The following is a 23,169-nucleotide window of genomic DNA, read 5'->3' on the forward strand; positions in this document are numbered from 1 at the left end:
TACCGAAATGGGCATCCTGACGGTGACGATCGAGTTCGCAGTTAATGTTTTAATTATAACTCTTAAAAACAATAGTGATGGCGAAATATAAGGCCTAAAAGTCGGGAACATAGGCGCCCTGTGAAGTCGAAATACCCCAAAATATGCCAAAGATCGCAGCTCTGCAGTTGATCAAAGTGCGTCAATAGGAAAAAAAATCACGCTCGCTTCGCTCGCGCTTACTATTTATGTCAGTTCTCTTTTAGTTACTTAGAAAAAATTTCGAGCTCGCAGCGCTCGCGTTTTCATTTCAAGTTTGCTTTTCTGACTTGGCCACTATAGTACTTTTGTTTGTTATTTTATGTACATGATATCCACGTTCAGTCCCACGTAACTATATTAGGGTGCAACTGAGAAAGTTCAACCCTTGTCCCCTTTCGTACTCTGTATGATGAAATCCTTAAATTCTGTATTGCGTTAATCTTTAAATTACGGCATTACTATGAAAAAAATTTCGCGCTCGCTACGCTCGCGATTTTTTTTCTACGTTGTAGAGCTTCTTCCCAAGGGCGCCGAAACTCAAACTCGCTCTACCCTGATCGAGTGCACGGGCCGGCGCTGCATCCATCAATATCAAATTGATGAAAAATGGCATTTACAGATTTTGGAAAAAACATACAGGGTGCGAGAAAAAGGGCATTTTTGACAAACTTTTTTTAAACAAAGTCTTCTGTCAGCAAAATATGCTATCTATGATATTTAAGGTACTTTCCCTCCATGTGGCATCGCCGTGGGACACCCTGTATATGTATAACACATTATGTTCAATTATAATCAGTTTTTAGCATTAAAAAAGGTAAATAATTCTTCGTATTTAACACATTATGTTCAATTATAATCAGTTTTTAGCATTAAAAAAGGTAAATAATTCTTCGTATTTTGTTATGTGCGTGTGTCTACCTAAACAGACAAGTAATATACTTATAGGTACTCGATAATAATTATACGAGTTATATTCTAAATACTTACAGTACCTAACTTATTTTTCAATAGTATTTCAATTAAAATAAACGTCAAAATCGTTTAACTTCTGTCTAATGCAATACAAGCGAAATGCAGTTAAACAAAGGATCTGTATGGGCAATTTATTATGGCACGTATTTGAGATATTTTGGCAGTGAAAAGAAGTGAAAGCGCCAATTGTTGGAAATAGTACCTTTCGTCAGAAGTAAACACATTAATTTTCATTTGAAGAACTAAATACTTAAGAAAAAAGGAAGTAATTTGTATTAATATGTGCGAAATATTAAGAGGCACAAAAATACATGAATTAAATCCAAAACCAAATGACACAATTACTAAAAAGTAAAAATTATACCCCCATTTCTGATTCCTACCCAATTTTATACGTGTCTTTGATATCCTTTTTTTTTTTAAAGGATAGTGGTAAGTACCTGTATTTGTATTATATTCTCTCCCTTATGGGAAAAAAACCTAGAAACACACAAAAATCCGTAAACAGTTTGAGAGTTACCTATTATAAGGCCTTTATTAAATAAGTCATGTCATTAACATAAGGGCTACACCTGCCTTCACAACTGTACAGTATTCACGTCGTTATAAAATTCAAATAAATTCGCTACTGATACCGCTTCGAAAACAATTGCAGCAAGTGGGTCAAGTGTCTGTTTCACTGCAGAGAATTCAATGGTAAATAAGTTGAAGTTTCATTGACAAAAATTGGACAAGGAGCTCCAATCAAATAAATTGAATAAAACTACCAAGAAATTAACTATAAATTGTAATTTGAAAAAATAAACTTTGCTTTTGCTCCGTCCGGGATAAGCAAGGGATCAGTAGGTACATTAGGGACCTACTTAATCATAGATTACTCGTATTAGATAAATATGAATGTTCATAAATACATGTTTAGTTCATCAGTTTCATTATATTTATTTCAACGAGAATGACTCTTGCCGATGCCGATGGTTTGCTACTTACGCGCACTTTTCATGTCGAAACGACAATCGTTAACGCTATAGATGCCGATCGTAACGCAGTCTGGCTGTATCGCACAAATACGAAAGGGCGATAAAGCTATTTGGCCTACGTCACTCGCTCGCAGTCGCGCGTTAAGTACCTACACGCTAGCCGTTCATTCGAATGAACAAGTGGCCGAGGGGCGCCACGCGCCCGCCTGTGTAGTCGCGTGGCCCGTACCTTAATTACTATTCTTCTGAGTTTTACGTAGTAACTCATTAGTGTTAGTTAAATAAAGCGTAGGTATTTGTCATTTTGCGTGCAAGTGAAGGATCTGTTACGTTAGTAACTTATTAATAATCTGTGCTAAAAAATAGTACGTAACGATACAAGTGCGTGAAAGAGGTACGAAACGAGTGGCGATCAATTAAAACCCGACACAAGTTACGTATTTCCTATTCGCACGTGTATTGTACGAAGTTTTTCAGTACAGTCAACCAATTAGAATCCTAGGCCACTCTAGAACCCTCTCGTATTGGCGCCGTGCTTTATTTGCCATAGAAGTGAATTTAACTTTTACTGTGAAAGGGTTCTACAGTGGCCTAGGATTCAGATTGGTTGACAGTACATATGGCCCTTTGAAGTTTCGACCTCACAAGAAATAGTACTATGTACTTTGCAAACTAGTGCGAAAAAAACACCTTGTGTACCTACTAGAAACATAAAAGCGTTTGTTCATTTGCCTAGCTAACCTGATACATTTTTAAGTAACGTATTGCGTCTCTTTAGCTTATTTCCAAAAATGCGCGCCGTTGATCTTTGTCAACCACCCCTCATTCCCTGTAATTTTTTAGGGTTCCGTATTTTTTTAAAAGTATCATTCCGTATCTGGAGCTCCAACTTATTACCCTTTCTGCTGCTCCCTCCTGCTGCCTGCCAATCTTTCTCGGCGTGATGTATGTATGTACGCGTATTGTAATCGAATACTCCTTCACTTTGTATTTCTCCTTTTTCTTTGCTTTCCAGCCTGTATTGAATTTTTTCTCCATATCGCATAGTTTTTCTCAACATCGACATCTAACGTTGATAATGTCCTAGTCTCGCTTCCGTATTATTTCCAGGTAACACTACGCCTACTTCAAATGTAGGTATTAATAAATCGCTCAGGCTAAATAATTACCATGCCAAATTGAACTATACTGATAATTTAAGAATTTCATTGCGATAATAATGTTTCTCTGGTTGATACTTTCTAGAGTCAACGTAGCGTTTAAAGTTCGATTTTATATTACTGTAGCAATCATAACGTTTTCCAACGAATACTAAAGCCGACACAAAGAAGCGTTACAAAGGTCCGAAAGATCCGATGAAAACTAATAAAAATATCAAATAATCACACAATCTTACCTGTTAGTATGCAACAATAATGTTAATTAGCAAAATGCAACTGGGCATGAGGACTATAATGCTTCTAATCATAACATGATACTATCTAAAGTGTACTTCAAAATACTTCACCTTAGTATTTTATCGTTATAGCTAAAGGGGAAGCACTCACTACACTTTTGCAACTTCTAATAGTAGGTAATGTTTTAAGACTTTTAACAAGGGCGATTTCATCCCTCCAGAAAAACTACATTTTAAGAGAACTTTCACTGCTGAACACTCGTACTGCAGTATTAATTGTTTTGATATTATATTTAACAGATTAGCCTTTTCTAACAATGTGCGTGCAATGAAGATAGCAATAGACGAGTCAATAGATCGATCTTTCTATCGACTGTAGATTGTAACTGATTCCTCGGCGTTAAGTGTGAGGAAACCTTTAATCAGTTTTTGTTCATTTAATGTTGGTTCTTGAATATCATCAATTTTATCGAAAGCACGAAAGGTTAAACAAATTTTGCCATCGAGTGAAACACAAAATCACCGCGAAGAAAACTGTAAAACATCACATTGAATCAAATCCATAAATAAAATACGACCGGCCTAGCGCGTAGTGACTTGCTTGCTAAGCCGTGGACCTGGGTTAGACACCCGATAAGGGCATTTAACTATTGCAACTTTATTATTCGTTTTCAAAAAATCAAGAAAGCCTTAACCAGTTGGTGTGGTGAAAAGAAAATTGTACGCTCAACTGTAAAGCCGTTGACTGGTTTTTACGGTAGATATCGAGTGTGAAGCATTATTCTAGTTTATGTCATTCTCAAGTAAAAGGTACCGTACCGCATAACACATCTCCTTGTATCTTTATACAAATAACTTGTCAGATCATTTACCACTCACGATGCTCTGGTGTTAGGTGAATTACTTCAGATATACCTCTAGTGATATGCCGTTCGACTGGCGGCGATTATCGAAAAGCATGGTTCTTACAAATTTCAACAAAACTTAACAAACTTGTCGCATTACCTTTTTTTTTGCTTCATTAAGTTAATAAAGATGTGTCCTTAAACGTGGAATGTAGCTAAGCGTAGCCGATCGTTTCACGTTTGGACGCGTGGCGCATACCTAATAAGGACATTGTCATGTTGGAGCCTCTACTAGTACGAGTTACCAAATACTACTCATATCAGGAAGGACTGGACTAATCCTGCTGCCTAACATATTAAAACGCTGTACACTTCTTTATTAAAAACATAATATCTTACCCACCTACGTACGAGTATAAATATATTTAGGAAAAACTATTTCACCACAGACTGGTTCTCTTGATACTTCGAAAACGGATGAGAAAGTTGCATTTTATCCACAAGGGTGCTAAGTAATTACATATAAATTTTAATTTGATACCCAAAGCTGGCTCGTAGAATTGACCTTGAATTGAAATTGGGATTTTTAATCATAAATGTTAAATTTATTTAGTTTGATGTTATGTACTTATTATTTCACTAAACTTTCACTCGGTGATAAAATTTTCCATTTTATGTAAATCATCCTATGCTCAGAAGTCGCCAGCGGCTATCGACTACAATCGCCTATGTGCCTACAAAGTAGTCCTTTATGGTAAACGAAGCTGAGATACGCTGTGTTTGAAATCGAAATAGGGATACTGTTTGCTTTTGATTGCAGATGCGACGGGGTATTGATACTTACTTATCTCTTCGGATTCATCTGATATATCCGACGATTTGTCTTCAATTTTCTGAAACAAATGAACCAAATTTAAACTTTCAATCAACAATTTAGGACTGTTTTTGGATAGTATTGTGCATGAATCGAACTCAATCCCGGCTCTACGTGCTTGGTATTTGCTACAAACACACACCAACACAAACTTGGTATCTTCAGGCTTGACGAGCGAGCAAGTTTGTTGAACACTCCCTTAACTAGTGCGATCACTAACAAACACGAAACCGAACAGGCACACATATCCTTCTGTTCGCATTTGGTGTTTGCTGCTTGTTGTTTGTCAAGCATGTGGAGCAAGCATACTTCGTTTTTTCGTATTACATATAATATAATATATCAAACGAAGTGAATTAAAGTTATAAAATCTCTGAGGTAATTTATATTTGTTAAATATTTTGAGGATCCATGGGTGTAATATTTTGAGGATCCATTAATTCATTTTCGTTTTAAACCAAATAAATACCGTAACAGCAGCCATTTAACGAATCGGTAGTTCTACTTTTTTTTTATGAATAGCAGTCTAATTAAGTATTAATAGATGTTAGGCAGAATATATCAATCTATTTAAGTTATCATTATCATTAATGAAGATTAATAACAGTGTCAGTGTGTTGTATGTTGTATGCGATCTAAGAACCTTGGGCGCACGACATACAGTAAACATACGTTTGTGTTGGGGAGCTACACGCTGTTATTGTATTACCAATTAGTGCCAACTAATTTAGCCCTATAGCGATAACAATCTATCAGTTCGAAGTAGGTGTGACGGTCAAAATTAAGCCGGTGCCAATTTTTTCCCGTTCGTTCAATATAACTCCGCCGACTTGACGTGTGTGGACAATCTATTAAATATTACGACAAATGCGTATCAAAATAAACTATAACGTAACATAACTAAATCGAGATCTACGAGTATGAGTTGAGTAACACAACACGACATTATCAATTTTAGAAGGCAGAGATATATCTACCTATGATAAACGTAATAACAAAAACCCTTCTCGAAATAGTTACTTAATTATGTACTCAAAACGGTTCTCGGTCTATATCAATAATATTGGCTAGGTGTGAAGTCTATTCAAGTGGTCGGAGCGCTTGTCAAAAGAACGGTGATCAAAATAGGTACTATAAGGGGATGGCGTCTATAATAATACCTTCAACATACAAAGTATATGACGCGAAAGGGAACTTTAATTTACGATTACAAAATCAATCAGGTACTCCTACCATGCGGTTGTATTCTGCATAACATTATAAATGGGGGGACGCACTTTTTTTTCCTTTCGGAGCGATTATTTCCGAAAATATCAATATTATCAAAAAACGATCTTTGTAAACCCTTATTCATTTTTAGGGTTCCGTAGTCAACTAGGAACCCTTATAGTTTCGCCATGTCTGTCTGTCCGTCCGTCCGTCCGTCCGTCCGTCCGTCCGTCCGTCCGCGGATAATCTCAGTAACCGTTAGCACTAGAAAGCTGGAATTTGGTACTAATATGTATATCAATCACGCCAACAAAGTGCAAAAATAAAAAAATGGAAAAAAATGTTTTATTAGAGTACCCTCCCTACATGTAAAGTGGGGGCTGATATTTTTTTTCATTCCAACCCCAACGTGTGATATTTTGTTGGATAGGTATTTAAAAATGAATAAGGGTTTACTAATATAGTTTTTTGATAATATTAATATTTTCGGAAATAATCGCTCCTAAAGGAAAAAAAAGTGCGTCCCCCCCCCTCTAACTTTTGAACCATATGTTTAAAAAATATGAAAAAAATCACAAAAGTAGAACTTTATAAAGACTTTCTAGGAAAATTGTTTTGAACTTGATAGGTTCAGTAGTTTTTGAGAAAAATACGGAAAACTACGGAACCCTACACTGAGCGTGGCCCGACACGCTCTTGGCCGGTTTTTAAATACCTATCCAACAATATATCACATGCTGGGGTTGGAATGAAAAAAAATATCAGCCCCCACTTTACATGTAGGGGGGGTACCCTAATAAAACATTTTTTTCCATTTTTTATTTTTGCACTTTGTTGGCGTGATTGATATACATATTGGTACCAAATTTCAGCTTTCTAGTGCTAACGGTTACTGAGATTATCCGCGGACGGACGGACGGACGGACGGACGGACGGACAGACAGACAGACAGACATGGCGAAACTATAAGGGTTCCTAGTTGACTACGGAACCCTAAAAATGAGGTATAGCAGCAGTACCTGATACGGCAATATCACAATATCGTTTTTACCTCACCCGCTGTTAAAAGCTCTCTTGATTCTTCGAAAACGGATGAGAAAGTTGCATTTTATCCACGAGAGTACAAAGTAATTTCATACAAAATTTAACTTGATATCCAACCTTTTTGATAGAATTTACCTTTTGTTTGATGTTTTACAGTTAGTATTTATTTTCATAGGTGTGAAGACATTTTGTTTTTTTTTTCAACCATTACGTCTTTTACTTACTAAGGGTCGGTTGCACCAAACCGTCTGTCACCGTTAAAGCGTTTTTTATTGTATGGGAAGTTCCATAGACGTCTGCTGCGTCACGATGATGAGTCTGTCAAATGTGGTTGATGCAACTGGCCCTATTAAGAGTAGCACTGAAACTTGAGCACTTTCATTCATGTGCTCTGCCTACCCATTATAAAAACACAGGTATGACAGTATGTAAAAAACCGGCCAAGAGCGTGTCGGGCCACGCTCAGTGTAGGGTTCCGTAGTTTTCCGTATTTTTCTCAAAAACTACTGAACCTATCAAGTTCAAAATAATTTTCCTAGAAAGTTTTATAAAGTTCTACTTTTGTGATTTTTTTCATATTTTTTAAACATATGGTTCAAACCCCCCCCCCCCCCCCCCCCCCCCCCTTATTTGCCAAGAGTGGCACTGAAACTTGAGTAGTTTCATGTGCTCTGCCTACCCCTTCATGGGATACAGGCGTGATTGTATGTTGTTGTTGTTGTTGTTATGGTTCAAAAGTTAGAGGGGGGGGGGGGGGACGCACTTTTTTTTCCTTTAGGAGCGATTATTTCCGAAAATATACATATTATCAAAAAACGATTTTAGCAAACCCTTATTCATTTTTAAATACCTATCCAACAATATATCACACGTTAGGGTTGGAATGAAAAAAAAATTAAGCCCCCACTTTACATGTAGGGGGGTACCCTAATAAAACATTTTTTTCCATTTTTTATTTTTGCACTTTGTCGGCGTGATTCATATACATATTGGTACCAAATTTCAGCTTTCTAGTGCTAACGGTTACTGAGATTATCCGCGGACGGACGGACGGACGGACGGACGGACGGACGGACGGACGGACGGACGGACGGACGGACGGACAGACAGACATGGCGAAACTATAAGGGTTCCTAGTTGACTACGGAACCCTAAAAAAGAAGAACTTAAGCTTAATTTGCTTAATAACATACATACATATTACATATAATCACGCCTGTGTCCCATGAAGGGGTAGGCAGAGCACATGAAACTACTCGTTTCAGTACCACTCTTGGCAAATAAGGGGTTGAAAGAAACCGAAACTGTGACATTACACTGTGACATTAATAACGTTTATTACTATTCTAAAGAATTTAATGAAGTTTACCTATTCTCCTAGACATTTTCAATATTGTAACGTAACTTCCATTTTAATTGGGGAGCGGGGGAGAAAATGTATATTCCCAGTGTATTTCTACATCTATGTAAGGGACCGGCCACATCAGAGCGTCGCGTGTCTCGGGGCGCGCAACGGACGTCCGCGCCACGCCACCTGAGTGTAATTCAAAAAACGCGCCCCAGGTGGCGTGGCGGCGGCGTGGCGCACGCCGCGCCACCCGTCTTACGTCCTTCCTATACAAAATGTACTGAGGAGACGTTTTTTGAATTACACTCAGGAGGCGTGGCGCGGACGTCCGTTGCGCGCCCCGAGACACGCGACGCTTAAGTGGGAACGCTGGCTAATATCATAACCGTAAAAGCTTGTGTCAAATGGAAGCATAGTAATAGTAAAGAGAGCCGCATTATTAGTCAAAATATGTATGTAGTAGGTATGTGGCTTGACTGTAATATTATTGTATTGTATTAACAGTAAAGTACCTGATAAACAGCTAACCGTCACGTGGGAACGGTAGCGAAACGGCCAAGATACCTATAGAGTTTGTGAAGTTGCTCATAACAATTACAATTATTTCAACCATAGAGCAATTAATGTAGGTTATTAGATTAGCATTAGCACACACTCCTGCTCACGTACGAATATGAGTATTATGTATGCAACTATGCATGTCCTCTATGCAATTAGAACTAAATACATACAGTATATGTTATGTTTAACGCCATGGAGTACCAAAGCACAACCATACATGCACATTTGACGACGACTGTACTTTTGTTGGTACCCTATCACTTTTAACAAGTATTTTACAACAAGGACAGGTTATTGGCGCTATTCAATATGCGGTTTTCCTGGTGCGTGTTATGCTTATGCCAACTGCAGTCATATGGGACAACTATTAACAAAATAACACATGTCCATCACACAAATGAACTACCTAAATTGAAAATTAAAATTTTGAAAAAACCCCCTTCTGCGACATAGTAGACCGATTTTTATGAAACATGGCTAAGAACACTCCCGACTAACTCAGCTTTCAGACAAAACAAACTAAATTTAAATCGGTTCATCCGTTCGGGAGCTACGATGCCACAGACACACACACAGACAGACAGACAGGCAAGACACACTGACAGACACGTAAAACTTATAACACCTCGTCGTTTTTGCGTCGGGGGTTAAAAATATAGATTGATGCTTTTAGACAGTACTTAGACGATATAAAATAAAACTATGGAAACGGATTAAATCGCGTATAATGAATTTACAATACATCCCGACGTTTCGAACACTACAGCGTTCGTGGTCAACGGGTGAAACACCATACAACACAAATGCCTCACAGTCTTCGATATTTCTTGGATATTTCTTGATCTCAATGGCCTAAGGGTAGGAAAATACTACACGGACGTCCGCGGACCGATCAGTGTGCACGGTCTTCGGGACGTGGCTTCGGCTGACCAAAACATCCAGCGAACCAGATTTCGATCGGACGTCCGTGCGCTCAAGGCCACGTCCACGACCGACGACCGATGCATCTGCGGTCGCGCGACGGCGGACGTCCGCGTAATATGTTCCCACTGTTCCCAGCTTAATAATAATATAATATCCAAACTTCAATAGAGAAGATGGCTTTACTTTACCACCGGCTTGGCATCTGATAATGGGACAAGCACGACGAAGACTGTGAGGCATTTGTGTTGTATGGTGTTGGACATTTGCAGTTTTGTTTTTGTAAATTTTGTGTAGATTAATTGATTAATTGTTTTTTAGCATATTAATGGTCAATTATTTGAATATTGTATAACTATTAGCTTTATTAATAGTGTGTGAACCTGCCTTAGAAATCTATATTATTTATGGTCATGGTTCGTTAATATTTCTTGTATGTGGGTAGCTTTTGCAGTTGCACATTGTAATTTTTCGTCAGTCACCCGTTGACCACGAACGCTGTAAAGTGTTCGAAACGTCGGGATGAATTGTAAATTCATTATACGCGATTTAATCCGTTTCCATAGTTTTATTTCATGTCATGAGTAACTATCGCGGTAACCGAAGACAATAGTAGACGATATAAGTTTAATTACGACTAACAAAGTACAAATAAAGTAAACATACTTACGTTTGATTATTCAGTTATATTTTTATTACTTATAAAAAAAAATAGATTTCGCCTGGTTGTGTAGTATTAAAATAAATTATTTGCAAAATTGCATACTCCTAAATCCATGGGAATTACCTACTCTATTCGGTAATTTTATTTCTTAGATAGTCTACCACCAAATCATCACGGTTTTTGTCTTGTATTTTTTCATGTTTTAGAATTTGACTTGTCTCAAAGGGACTGCGTTTCAACTAGAAACCACCACAAATTCCGAAATTCCGTGATAAAGATTATTGACAATGATGGGCGGACAGTCAACAAACTGACCCAAGAAGGGTTCTGTTTCTCTCTTTTGAGGTAAGTATGGAATGCTAAAAATCGGACAAGTGCCAGTCAGACTCGTCCACTAGTCCAACATCCCAGGGCGGCCGACAGGACCAAGCTTTGCTTATTAATCTTATTATATCATGAAATAAAAACATGCCTACAAGTATACAAACTTACTAAGCTTGTTAATAACTGAATAGCATGGCAATACGAGGCAAAGCACGCGTATTCTTGAATGAAAGGATCTAGATATTTCGCATCAGCACAGGATATTCATCTCCGTAGCAAACTGCTCCTGCTTGTATTGCTGTGGCATATGTACATAGGTTAGAAGCCGGTAGCCCTATTATAATTTAGAGACGTAACCTTTTAGCTTGACCGCCATTTTGGGCTTTTACTTAAGACATAAATTACACTAGACACCTTTCGTAATTTGTAAAAATGCGATCTTTACTGTAATATTTATAATTAATAATATTATCATTTCATTTCATTTCATTTCATTTCATTTCTTTATACTCGTATATATGTCAGTTATTCAATAGCCATATAAGAAATGTATATAATTATATTTTTTAAGCAATGATTTGACATATATACTTAATTTCGCAACTTTTCATACCAAAAACTATTTTTAAGCGTTTTGTTTTTTGTCGACATGAACAGCATATGATTTTGGAATACAGATTCGGTCCGAAATAAGAGCTGAAAACTGTCAGTCAACGGTTTCATATGGACGTACGTGGACTAACTAGTAGGGCTGCGCTGATTGTCACAAATAGACGTAATCTAATGGAATGTCAAACATTCATGTTGGCGGCGGCTGTTAGAACAAATTTACATCCAAAAGCCATAAGATTCAACATAGAAAAGCCTGTAATGTGAGGGTATGTTTGACTGATGGATGTTTCTCTTTATTTAGGACATTGACCCGTTTGTTGCTATTTCTTTTCCTGTTACGCCTGGCGTCCGTTGTCTCTGCGTTGCTCTCGATGATTTTCAAAACATCGGATAGGGATCAAGTGGTTCAAATTTCAAATTTTCTTTGCGACCGTGGCAAAAATAATTACTTATGTGCAGTAGAATAGATATATGTACATTTTTGTGGAATGCATATTTTCATTGCCACGAACACTACATACACGCAAAGAGGATCGAGTAATATAGAGTGTTACTGTCAAAGTAAAATGTGTAATCACAGTGCATAGACTGCCATCTCTCACAGGTTAAAACTTTTAAACCTCAGTTTTGACAATTTGGTCCATATTCTTAGCTTAATATGTGTTAAAATGTAAAATATTAACGTCATCTCGCCGAGCGTCCCCCAAAGATGTAACGCCATCTAGGCCACCGTACTTTTTTCAGAGGTAGGTATGTTTTTTCTAAGACTGTATCTGTCTACATATGGAGTTACATAATGTCTTTGATAGGTACACATAATGTAGTTTGAAGAAAACTATAGGACTTTTCTGTTAGTTGTTCAGTTTTTATAAATCAATAAATAAATTGTTTTCCGATTAATCAGTAATCACCTAGGTAGGTAAAAAAAGTTCTATTTTAAAGTACCAATTTGTATTTTGTCAAAAATTGTAAATTTAATTAATGTATCTCAATTGTTATGTGTGAAATGTCTCTAAATGGTAACGCTGGGATACCAAGCTATTTTGACAGCCTCGCCGGTCAATAAGTTTTTTAAAACATCGTCAAAGAGGCGCTGCGTCTTTTGGCCTTGAACGGATTTCCTGCTAGACCTGCTGCGTTGCCTCCTACAAGACTAGTACCTACTCTTCCTCATAAGCCTAAAATAAGACTGGAATACATGTGGACTAAGATCTACCGACACGATATTAGTACACACACAGTGACTTGAAGTGAAAATAACTTTCACTTTCTGCAACACACTCGGTTCGTTGCTAACTGATTGATACCTATATGCAACGTTACTATGAATAATAAATACAGGAACGATCAGCTGGAAAATAATCAAAACATCTAACATTATAGAATCTCGCCTTGGACTACTTGGACCACGATTACAACTTAAACGGCCATATGACGTACATGGAACATATGCTGTAAGCGACATTAAAGGCGTTTGTTTTTATTTTAACTATAAAGCATTATTTTATGATTCTTACTTAGTAGAAGAAATTATTCGATTTAATTATTTTAGATTAAACTATCTCATATTAAATTAAACGGAATGAGGAACGCTCGAAGCGCAATAAACTTTATAAGTACCTAAGCAAATATTTTTAACGCTTATTTTTTGAGTCAGATTCAATATAAAAATATTATGTAAATTTGCATTTGATTTAGGTATATTATTTTCACATGTCATCGAGTCTAAATTTACGTGTTTTACCTGCATACACCGTGTAGTATGAGGAAACCGAATAATTTTAATAGCATATTCCTGTTCACATTTCAAGACAAAACATTCATATAAACATGTCCAGATTTTGCCTGGTCTCACAGTTATTATTATTAAAAAAAATTACAAGTCATTGTTATTTCTTAGGACATAATGTTTTTTTTTGTTAATGGGTATTATGTCATGTGGTTGTGGGGTATCAGTGCCAAAAATTTCAAAATTCTAGATTTTAAGAAATAAATGCCAAAATTCATGTTAAGTGCCAATTTTATGAATAGTATTCACTTTTTAAACGACAATAATAAATAATAATAATAAATATCATTTATTTTCACCTCACAAAGGATACATTAGAACAATATTAACAGAAAATGGAGTTACAAACATTAATAGGTACAATCAAAAGAAACACTAAATAAAATATGTTTTTTAATGAGAAATTAAAAAAAAAACTTGATTTCCATATTATGACTGTAGTCTACTGAACATGCGTGCCACATGTGACCAGTGGACACTCTATTTAATAATGTAAAATTGTAGAACAGTGCCTTATATTTACTTTACAAAATTTTTCTATCCAGACCAACTTAGCAACAGTTTCCATTCAAAATATTTTAAATATTATTATTTTTTAATCAGAAAATGCAATTCTTACTTTACACAACAACTTGTCTTTTAACAACTAACATTTTGCTAATTGAATACAGATTAGAAGGTATTTTAATTTTGATGTATGTGCCTTTTTTTGCAGAAAATATTGTCCGTATAAAAACCACTTACAGAGGTGAAGATAAGAATTTAAAGCATGTTTTTATTTCATTTTAGGTGACATTCTAGTATGCATAAAACAGCTTATGAAGATTAAATTATAACTGTGACGTAGGCGCAATAAGCAAATGAAAATTGTCTGAAAAAACTGGTTATATTTATTGAAAACTCCCAATAGCATGAGCAAATATAATAGATTAGATTTCTTTATTTCATGATCAAAATTACACTATAAATTTGCTACATGTCAAAATTATGTTTATCTTCTCATCATGATCGTCAAAAATTACATAATAAATTCAAATAAAAATAATTGTGTCTCCCAAATGAGGAACGTCATTTACAAAGAAAGAAAATACACATGCCAAGCTAAATAAAATTAATAAATTAAGTTACAATATCATGAAATTATCAGAAGCAAGAAAATATTATATAACAGAGAAATATAGGTATAATTATATCATCGGTCATTAAAAAAAAACTGGTACATATTATCTAATTGAAAAGGTTTCTCAATTTGCGCTTAAATGCTTCGTCACATGGCTCATTTCTCAGATCGGCAGGTAAGTGCTCATAGTAAGGTTAATAATAATAAGATTTGAATAATAATTGAGGCTATATACATCTCATTGTTGGACACAGGGTTCGTTTCGTCTCTCATGAATGCCACGCAGCAATGTGGCAGCCTGGCAGGTACCTTAGCTATACAGCCACATGGGTCACCGCAGCGCAGCTTAAATTATTACAAGGTGTCAGTCACTGTTTACTGTAGTTTTCTATCTTTTGGAAAAAAATGAAGTGTCTGTGATCAAAGTAATGTGTATAATTGTATATGACATTATAATTATATTGGCTAGTAGCGTAGGTATTAATTTTGTTTTATATTATTTATTTGCTATATAGAAACCATCACAACAACCATATATGCTTTCCCAATATTCACCACTGACTATCAATTTGCAGGACAGCAACAGCTTGTCCGTTAGAAGTAAAAAGTAAAAGTACCAAATCACTGACCAGCTATTGCCATCTGTCGAATTGAGGGATTATGGTATATTCTACAAATACTTTATTTTTCTAATACTATTTTTGGACTATGTTGCAAGTGCCTAATTTAAATATTAAATTCTATGAGTAATACAGTATGGTGTGAGTTGAGGTGTCAGAGAGTGTTGACTCTAATCACCGTCAATATAAACTATCAATGAAATATCCATATTCTAGAACTATTTCATTATTTTAATGGTTAAACAGCATCATGTGTTTAAAATTATTAAAACATGGATATAGCGAGTATTTGTTGGGATAAATACAAGGCTTGTTTACATCATCCACTAGTTCTATTTCATGTGACTTTAAATTGGAATGTCTACATATGTTATGTGTTGAAAATAAATGGGTCAGTGTTTTTTCTTGTTCGGAAGCTAATATACATATATTTTTAATCTGATTGGTAAAAGGGTGTTTAGAATTAGAGGTGTTATGAAGCCCCTACACAAGTATGACCAATATTATAATAGTGTCAAAAATCGAGTAACTAATGGCATTTTCACTGAATAACATATATCCATAGGTGCCGAAATCAAGGGGCTTGATTCTTTTATTTTTATGGCTTAAATAAATGAGCTGAGCACCATTTTGACAATTGATACACTGTAGCAAATTTGATATGAGATACAAATAAATTATAAGCAGTGCTAAGCCATATTCAAATACTAAACAGTAAGCATAGCTTCTTTATGGATGGACCAGCCGATTACTGGCGGTAATTTACAACATCTCCTTGAGTGATTTATAAAAACAAGCTGTATTTTTGGTTCATTGAGTTTAAAAAGTACCTAAGTATGAACACACTTGTGCGTAAACACACATTAATTTGCTGACTTGTGATAAAAAATAGACTAAAGCTGCTTAGATTATGAAAATGTTTACCAATGTGTCTTGATCGCCGAGTTCCCTGTAGTAGGACTCGCTGCTACCTCGTCTGCTGCCGATGCACATAGCTCTCCGTAACAGTCCAGACAACATTGAGCAAAACCCACATTGTTGCATAGTTCTTGTTTATACGACTAACCAAACGACTTGAGATTAACTCATAAACCGCAAAGATATACACTATGAGATTCAAAATCCCATTCACCCTTACCAGACACACTTAAAGTAATATGGGCTTTACATTTTGATTATTTTTGGTGAATCATATCTGAGCACTAGAAGGAGTAAACACGTCTGTTTGTGTGTCATAATTTATATCGAAATAAATACTTCGTTTAATATTTTGCTACGGCCATAGCGCACGATAAGCGAGAAATGAACGCTACAATCAAACTAGACTAGACTACACTACCTATTCTATACCATACCTAAATACAACGTTAACTACATATCTACAACATAGAAGACAGCGAATGAAAACGATTTTGTCAATGTAGCTTTTACTCTCTTGCTCATATACTGTTAATGTGTAAATCTATCTCTGTCACACACTTAGGCTAGTATTTTTATACTGGCAACAATATTGATACCAGTGAAGAAAGAAAACATTTTGCGGTTTTATATTTTTACAAAATTATTCTGCAATCCATTAGTGAACTAAAATAAATACAGAAAAGACAGTAAATATCATGCGAAATTTTTACATCCAAATCCTTATTTTCAACAACTTCAATATTTGAAAAGAATAATCCAAAAAAATCTCATGTTATTTGATTTGCCGCTAGGCGCGCTACTGTGCTGCGATTAGCGCGGGTCATTACAAATGACACTTTCGTGAAATCGTGTTTTTTAGTTCGTATAATTTACGTAATGTGTAATATAATAAAGTAGGTAATGAATAAAGTGCTAAAGAATTCTAATCAGTATCCTAGTGAGTAGGTATTATATTCTTTGATTCTAATGTAGTGATTCAAGCCAGGCATACCGAATTACTAATCAAAGTTGTCAAGATGACATTCTTGTACGTTGTATGCTTGGTTGTATGTATCTTTTATGGATTCATCAGTTAGTATTATAAATGTATTATATTCTTTGTTTATGTTATAAATTATAACCTATAGTGTGTACCTAAAAAGAACATGTGTGACTATACATCAATGAGTGTAACATTACACCGATTTTGAACCTATAGACAAGCTATAGGTAGGTAAGTTGCTCCTGTTTACATCAAATATTATTATTATACGTTTTATAACAGACTGACCTTTGTCTCAAATTATATAGACAGTGAACACTATACAACGAACATGAATGTGAATGTATAGATGGGCATTTGTCTGTTTTGTGTCTGTGTCGGTTTTTTTACACAAAGGCCATATGCCAGGATAAGCTTGAATTTTTTTATTTTAAGTGAATCTACTAAGAGAATTTTTAACACACCCCACTGCCCCAGCGAGTTTTGGCTTGAATGTGCCGTTTTTTATTGATTCGTCTTTGTGCCATTTACATTGTTCCTACTAATGTGTTTCACCTCTAATATATTTGCGAAATATTTCTAATATAAATAATTCTAATATATTTCTATTTGGAAAATTATTAGGTAACTACTTACTACTTCATGAATTATGTTACTATAATATTAAAAAAGTTTATTTTTTTATAAATTGTTAATATTTTTTGAGTGAAATTGTATTTGTAGCACGCTCACTTTTTGCAGTTTTCTTTGGCCTGGTCATGAAAAAGGGAACAATGGATACGCTTTATCCAAAAATTGTGCTGAGGAAACTTGGTTACCAACTGACCACACATATTGTTCATTCATTGTATTTTAAAGAAGAAAATAAGTACAGTACAATTATATTATTTTGTATTGTTTAAGTTGTAAATAAATAAATCATTTTGACTAGAATAGCCGTATTTTAACTAAATGTAAAATTCCCATTAGGCAGAATATAATAATGTGTCACATCTGATGGTAGACCTACTCTATGCGTAAATGGCCGCTCCCCCCACCCCGCGCATTTGTCAGCATGTGCAGTGTTTTCGCTTGGCAACGTCGCCTCTAGTACGTAGTACATATACCTCAATGTTCGTCTTTGTATTATTAGTATCGAGTACTTATGCCAAGTTTCAGCTCCCAAAACTTTATAGTTTAGTAATAAAAAAAAAACGAAATTTGAACTTTCTTTGATATTTTTTTTTCTGGGCAGCCGATTTTGACGCGCGTCGCGTATATTGTGCTTGTAGGTAGGACGGGTCCATATTGGCTCATATAAAATTATTGTTTATAGCGATTTGTGCTCCGAATGATCATTTCTCATAATTTTACTTATCATAATTTTGTTTCATTATTATCAATAGTACTACTATCACTGTTCATAATAATCATTTAGCCGAAAATTTTTAATCATAAATTCTATACAAATATTTAATAATATTCATAATTTTGTGTTTAAGAAAATCATTCATCATAAAATTATTTTAAAAGTTTTGGGGAAGTTCTATGAAAAACTTGTGCCATTTATAGACGCGCGCTTGGAGCTTTTAGAGTGACATTTATACAGTTTACATTAAAAAGTCGTTTCTAGTTTGCTCACGGTCAACCTAACACGCTCCTCCTCGCTACGCTCGTCGTCGCACGTCGCACCTAACTGGACTGTCACATGTGATTTCTGTTCTGTTAACAATAATAATACGATAAATTATATTACTCGCAATCGTTATGATACTTATGATCAATAAGTATATAAACATTAACATTAGTATAAAATGTATTTATGATGACATTTGAACATAAATCATTCGAAGTTACGATAGTTATTAACATAAAATTGTTATAAGTAATGATCATTATAATGTAAAATTGTATGAGAAACATTTTCGGACTACCAATAATCTATATACTAATTTTATATGAACTTTGGCGCACCCAGGTGGGACAATTATATGGTATTAATTTTGTGTTATAGTGCCATCACAGAATATATATGGTGCCATGCAAAAACTTAAAAAAATATATATTTTTTTTTAATTTTCTTTTTAAAGTATTATGCACTGGTATTATCATGCAAGCGACACCTCCAGATTTTTCATCAAAGTAAGACCGTTTTCACATTATCCGATCCGATATCTGATGTCGGAAGGATTTCAATAGAAAAATCCAAGATGGCGGCTGTAATGTATGGGATATCGGTCCGACATCCGATATCGGATCGGATAATGGGTCATTCCAGCGAAACAGACACCATAGGCATAAAAATTAAATAACTTAATTCATACTTAAATCTACATCTAGAGAATAGAACATTATGCCTATTTTTATGAATCAATGAGTTTTTCCTTTTTGTGTATTAGTAGAGCGGCGAGAGGGTCTCGGAAAAAGTTGATGTGACTGGAGAGTATACTGCTATCTGCTATCTGTATCTGGAGTGTCTGCTGCTGCTGCTGCTGCTGCTGCTATCGTTGTGATCGGTAGACTTTACTGAGTACGAAATAATGACTTGTCGCATTCTCAGACTGTGGGGGGGGGTTAACTATGACGTCACAAAGATCGCGGTCCCGGGTTTCAATTTTTTGCCAATTTGTCTAGAACCCCTTATCCAATTTTGAAAAATGAGGTGTCGATTGAAAGCGTATAACATGCTGATTAAGATTTATTATATGTGAAAAGTATAGTTTTGTTAGTTATTTTTTAATTAATAATAATGCAAAAAATACTTTTTTTTTACTCTCTTTTTTGATTTTTGTGACTCAAAAAGGCAATGAAAACGGCCACTTAGCTAAAAAATATTTTATATAAATCATTTAACTACATTATTAAGCTATCTGTTGCTTTTTAAATTTCTACGATCGGATAATAAATAAGCAAACTACAACCACATACCTGTAGGCGGGGAGTACCGCTTGACACGCGTTCCCATACATTCGGCGTCTACCAAATTACACCTCGCGCAAAATTCGTTTCAAGCAGATATACCTCTAATCTTATTCATCGTAAGCTATCAATATTGGTATCATTTGAAAGTACAATTAAAGTACTTTAAGAAACAATGTCAATCATTTTCTTAAAATCAATAATCGCCAGTCTGCGGTGGTTACAAAGGAAAAAAGTGGGTATGCAATTTGACTGGTTTCCTAGGTTTGATACCCTAGACGAGTTTAAAAGGGGAGGTAAAGGTGACATATGGGTTGTTCTCTGGCCTAAAAGCTATACAGAGGGTCAGGGAGAAAAAAACTAGGGTTTACGTTTAGTTTTAAGTTATTTTTTTCTTTTATTTGTTGATTTTATTGTGTTTAATTTTTTTGTAATTTTATCAAGGATACACGTTGGTTTCTTTTGCTGAAAATTCCCTTTTTTATGAGAAATGTTATGAATTTCATGACATTTTCCGATAGAGACTAAAATTAACTTTCAAATAAGGCCACATAGTCATACTGATACATAGTCATACCCTTAATATTATATAAGTAAAAGTATGACTATGTGGCCTACTGATACATAGTCATACCCTTAATATTATATAAGTAAAAGTATGACTATGTGGCCTTATTTGAAAGTTAATTTTAGTCTTTATCGGAAAAAGCCATAAAATTCATAACATTTCTCATAAAAAAGGCAACTTTTAGCAAAAGAAACCAACGTGTATCCTTGATAAAATTACAAAAAAATTAAACACAATAAAATCAACAAATAAAGGAAAAAATAACTTAAAACTAAACTTAAACCCTAGTTTTTTCTTCCCTGACCCTCTGTGTAGCTTTTATGCCAAAGAAAAATCCATATGTCACCCTTACCTCCCCTTTTAAACTCGTCTAGGGTATCAAACCTAGGAAACCAGTCAAATTGCATACCCACTTTTTTCCTTTGTAACCACCACAGACTGGCGATTATTGATTTAAAAAAAAATGATTGACATTGTTTTTTAAAGTACTTTAATTGTGCTTTCAAATGATATCAATATTGATAGGTTACGATGAATAAGATTAGAGGTATACGTCTGCATTTTGCGCGAGGTGTAATTTGGTAGACGCCGAATGTATGGGAACGCGTGTCAAGCGGTACTCCCCGCCTACAGGTATGTGGTTGTAGTTTGCTCATTTATTATCCGATCGTAGAAATTCAAAAAGCAACAGATAGCTTAATAATGTAGTTAAATGATTTATATAACATATTTTTTAGCTAAGTGGCCGTTTTCATTGCCTTTTTGAGTCACAAAAATCAAAAACGAGAGTAAAAAAAAAAGTATTTTTTGCATTATTATTAATTAAAAAATAACTAACAAAACTATACTTTTCACATATAATAAATCTTAATCAGCATGTTATACGCTTTCAATCGACACCTCATTTTTCAAAATTGGATAAGGGGTTCTAGACAAATTGGCAAAAAATTAAAACCCGGGACCGCGATCTTTGTGACGTCATAGTTAACCCCCCCACAGTCTGAGAATGCGACAAGTCATTATTTCGTACTCAGTAAAGTCTACCGATCACAACGATACCACTTGTCAGCAGTATACTCTCCAGTCACATCAACTTCAAAACTAGACGACTTTTTTCAATTCCGCCGCCTTACTATATTTATTTTTGCATTTTATTCGTGTCCGAACGTACCCCTAGCGCCAGTTGTCTAAGGTGGTATATTTATACCCTAAGTTGGCAGCACTATTTTGCGCCTTTTATAAACATTACGGAGAAAGTGATATGTGTAAAAGAAAATATATTTAACGCTGTTTAAACCAGGGGCAAGTAAATATAAATTAATCTTCATGGTTAGGATTTATTGGGCTTCTACACAATGCGTAAGTCATATATCCCGCCCGTCACAGTAAAACAAAGTTTTTTCTTGTTTACCCTAAAAGTATCTAAGCTCTTGTTGTCTTGCTTTGTGAAAGTAACAATTAGGTTGAGATTGATTATTTTAGCCAAAAAACGCGTTGCATTTGTAAATAAAAAAATACTTTTTAACGCTTTTCAACGTAGGTCCCACCCGTCAGTGACGGGTGAGCAGAATGGGTTATCTGGTAAAACTAAACTTGAGTTGGTGAGTATAAAATCGTTCTTTTAAGTTTAGTTAAACCTAGCTGGGTTATACTAAAGCAAATTATATGTGTAATGTTGCTTAATTCGGTTGTGGTATTACTTTATAGAACACAATGAATGCTATGAATCAGGAAGAAGTCTCTTTCATTAAAACTGGTATAATTTTAGACATTCTTCCTGAACCGCTGATAAAAGTATGCAGTAATAGACTGTTTGACGATGTTTGACAATTATCTGAACCTTTAAAAATTTAAGATAAAAAAAAATTTTTTTGTCTTAATGCTCCAAGAAAACTATTGAAACTATTACTTGTAACATTAAATAATTCATTAAAGAGCTGATTTAAAGTAAATACAAAAGAACTGTCTTTATATTTTTCATATATTTGTATGCTCAAATGTTACTCGTCCCACCCGTCACAAAGCAATGTCCCACCCGTTACAAGCATTGAGAAGCAAAATTATTTTTGTTTTAAGAGTTATTTGCGTAAATTATACTAATACCTAATCTATACAATATCAGGAATCATATAAAAATTGGTTGTTTAATAAAAGTTTTATAGTTTCTTACCAATTGTGTAAGTCAAGTCGGAGAGGAGAGGCACTTTGAAGTCCCACCCGTCACACTTCTTATACCATCAATTTATCATAATAATAATGACATTTTCATACTTTTTTCAATGGTACAGTAAACATTGATTATTCAGGTAAGTGATAATGTCGTATTCAATACGCTAATTGTTGCTGTTTGGCAGAAATAAAGCAAAATGTAGGCAAAAAAGAGTATAAATGTCCCACCCGTCACAATGGAATGACCCTAATGTGAAAACGCACTAAGCCTCTTTAATAAGCTACCAAATGAATATAAATACTTAATTTTATCTGTGGTAGAACGAGGTGTTTT

At 34.9% G+C, this 23,169-nt stretch overlaps 1 protein-coding gene across 1 annotated transcript in view; it reads right to left on the reverse strand.

The window, feature by feature from the left end:
* LOC125240909 (cAMP-specific 3',5'-cyclic phosphodiesterase 4D-like) overlaps positions 1-16,674 on the reverse strand; it is a 42,052-nt gene extending 25,378 nt beyond the window's left edge. Inside the window, exons 1-2 of the mRNA XM_048149083.1 lie at positions 16,222-16,674; positions 5,056-5,104 (exon numbers count right to left, since the gene is read on the reverse strand). Of these exons, the coding sequence (XP_048005040.1) occupies positions 5,056-5,104; positions 16,222-16,341 (169 nt within the window). The 5' untranslated portion in view covers positions 16,342-16,674. The remainder of the gene's footprint in view (positions 1-5,055; positions 5,105-16,221) is intronic.
* Between the last annotated feature and the right edge of the window lie 6,495 nt (positions 16,675-23,169).

Source organism: Leguminivora glycinivorella, chromosome Z (genome assembly GCF_023078275.1).
Source record: "Leguminivora glycinivorella isolate SPB_JAAS2020 chromosome Z, LegGlyc_1.1, whole genome shotgun sequence".
Lineage (NCBI taxonomy): Eukaryota > Metazoa > Arthropoda > Insecta > Lepidoptera > Tortricidae > Leguminivora > Leguminivora glycinivorella.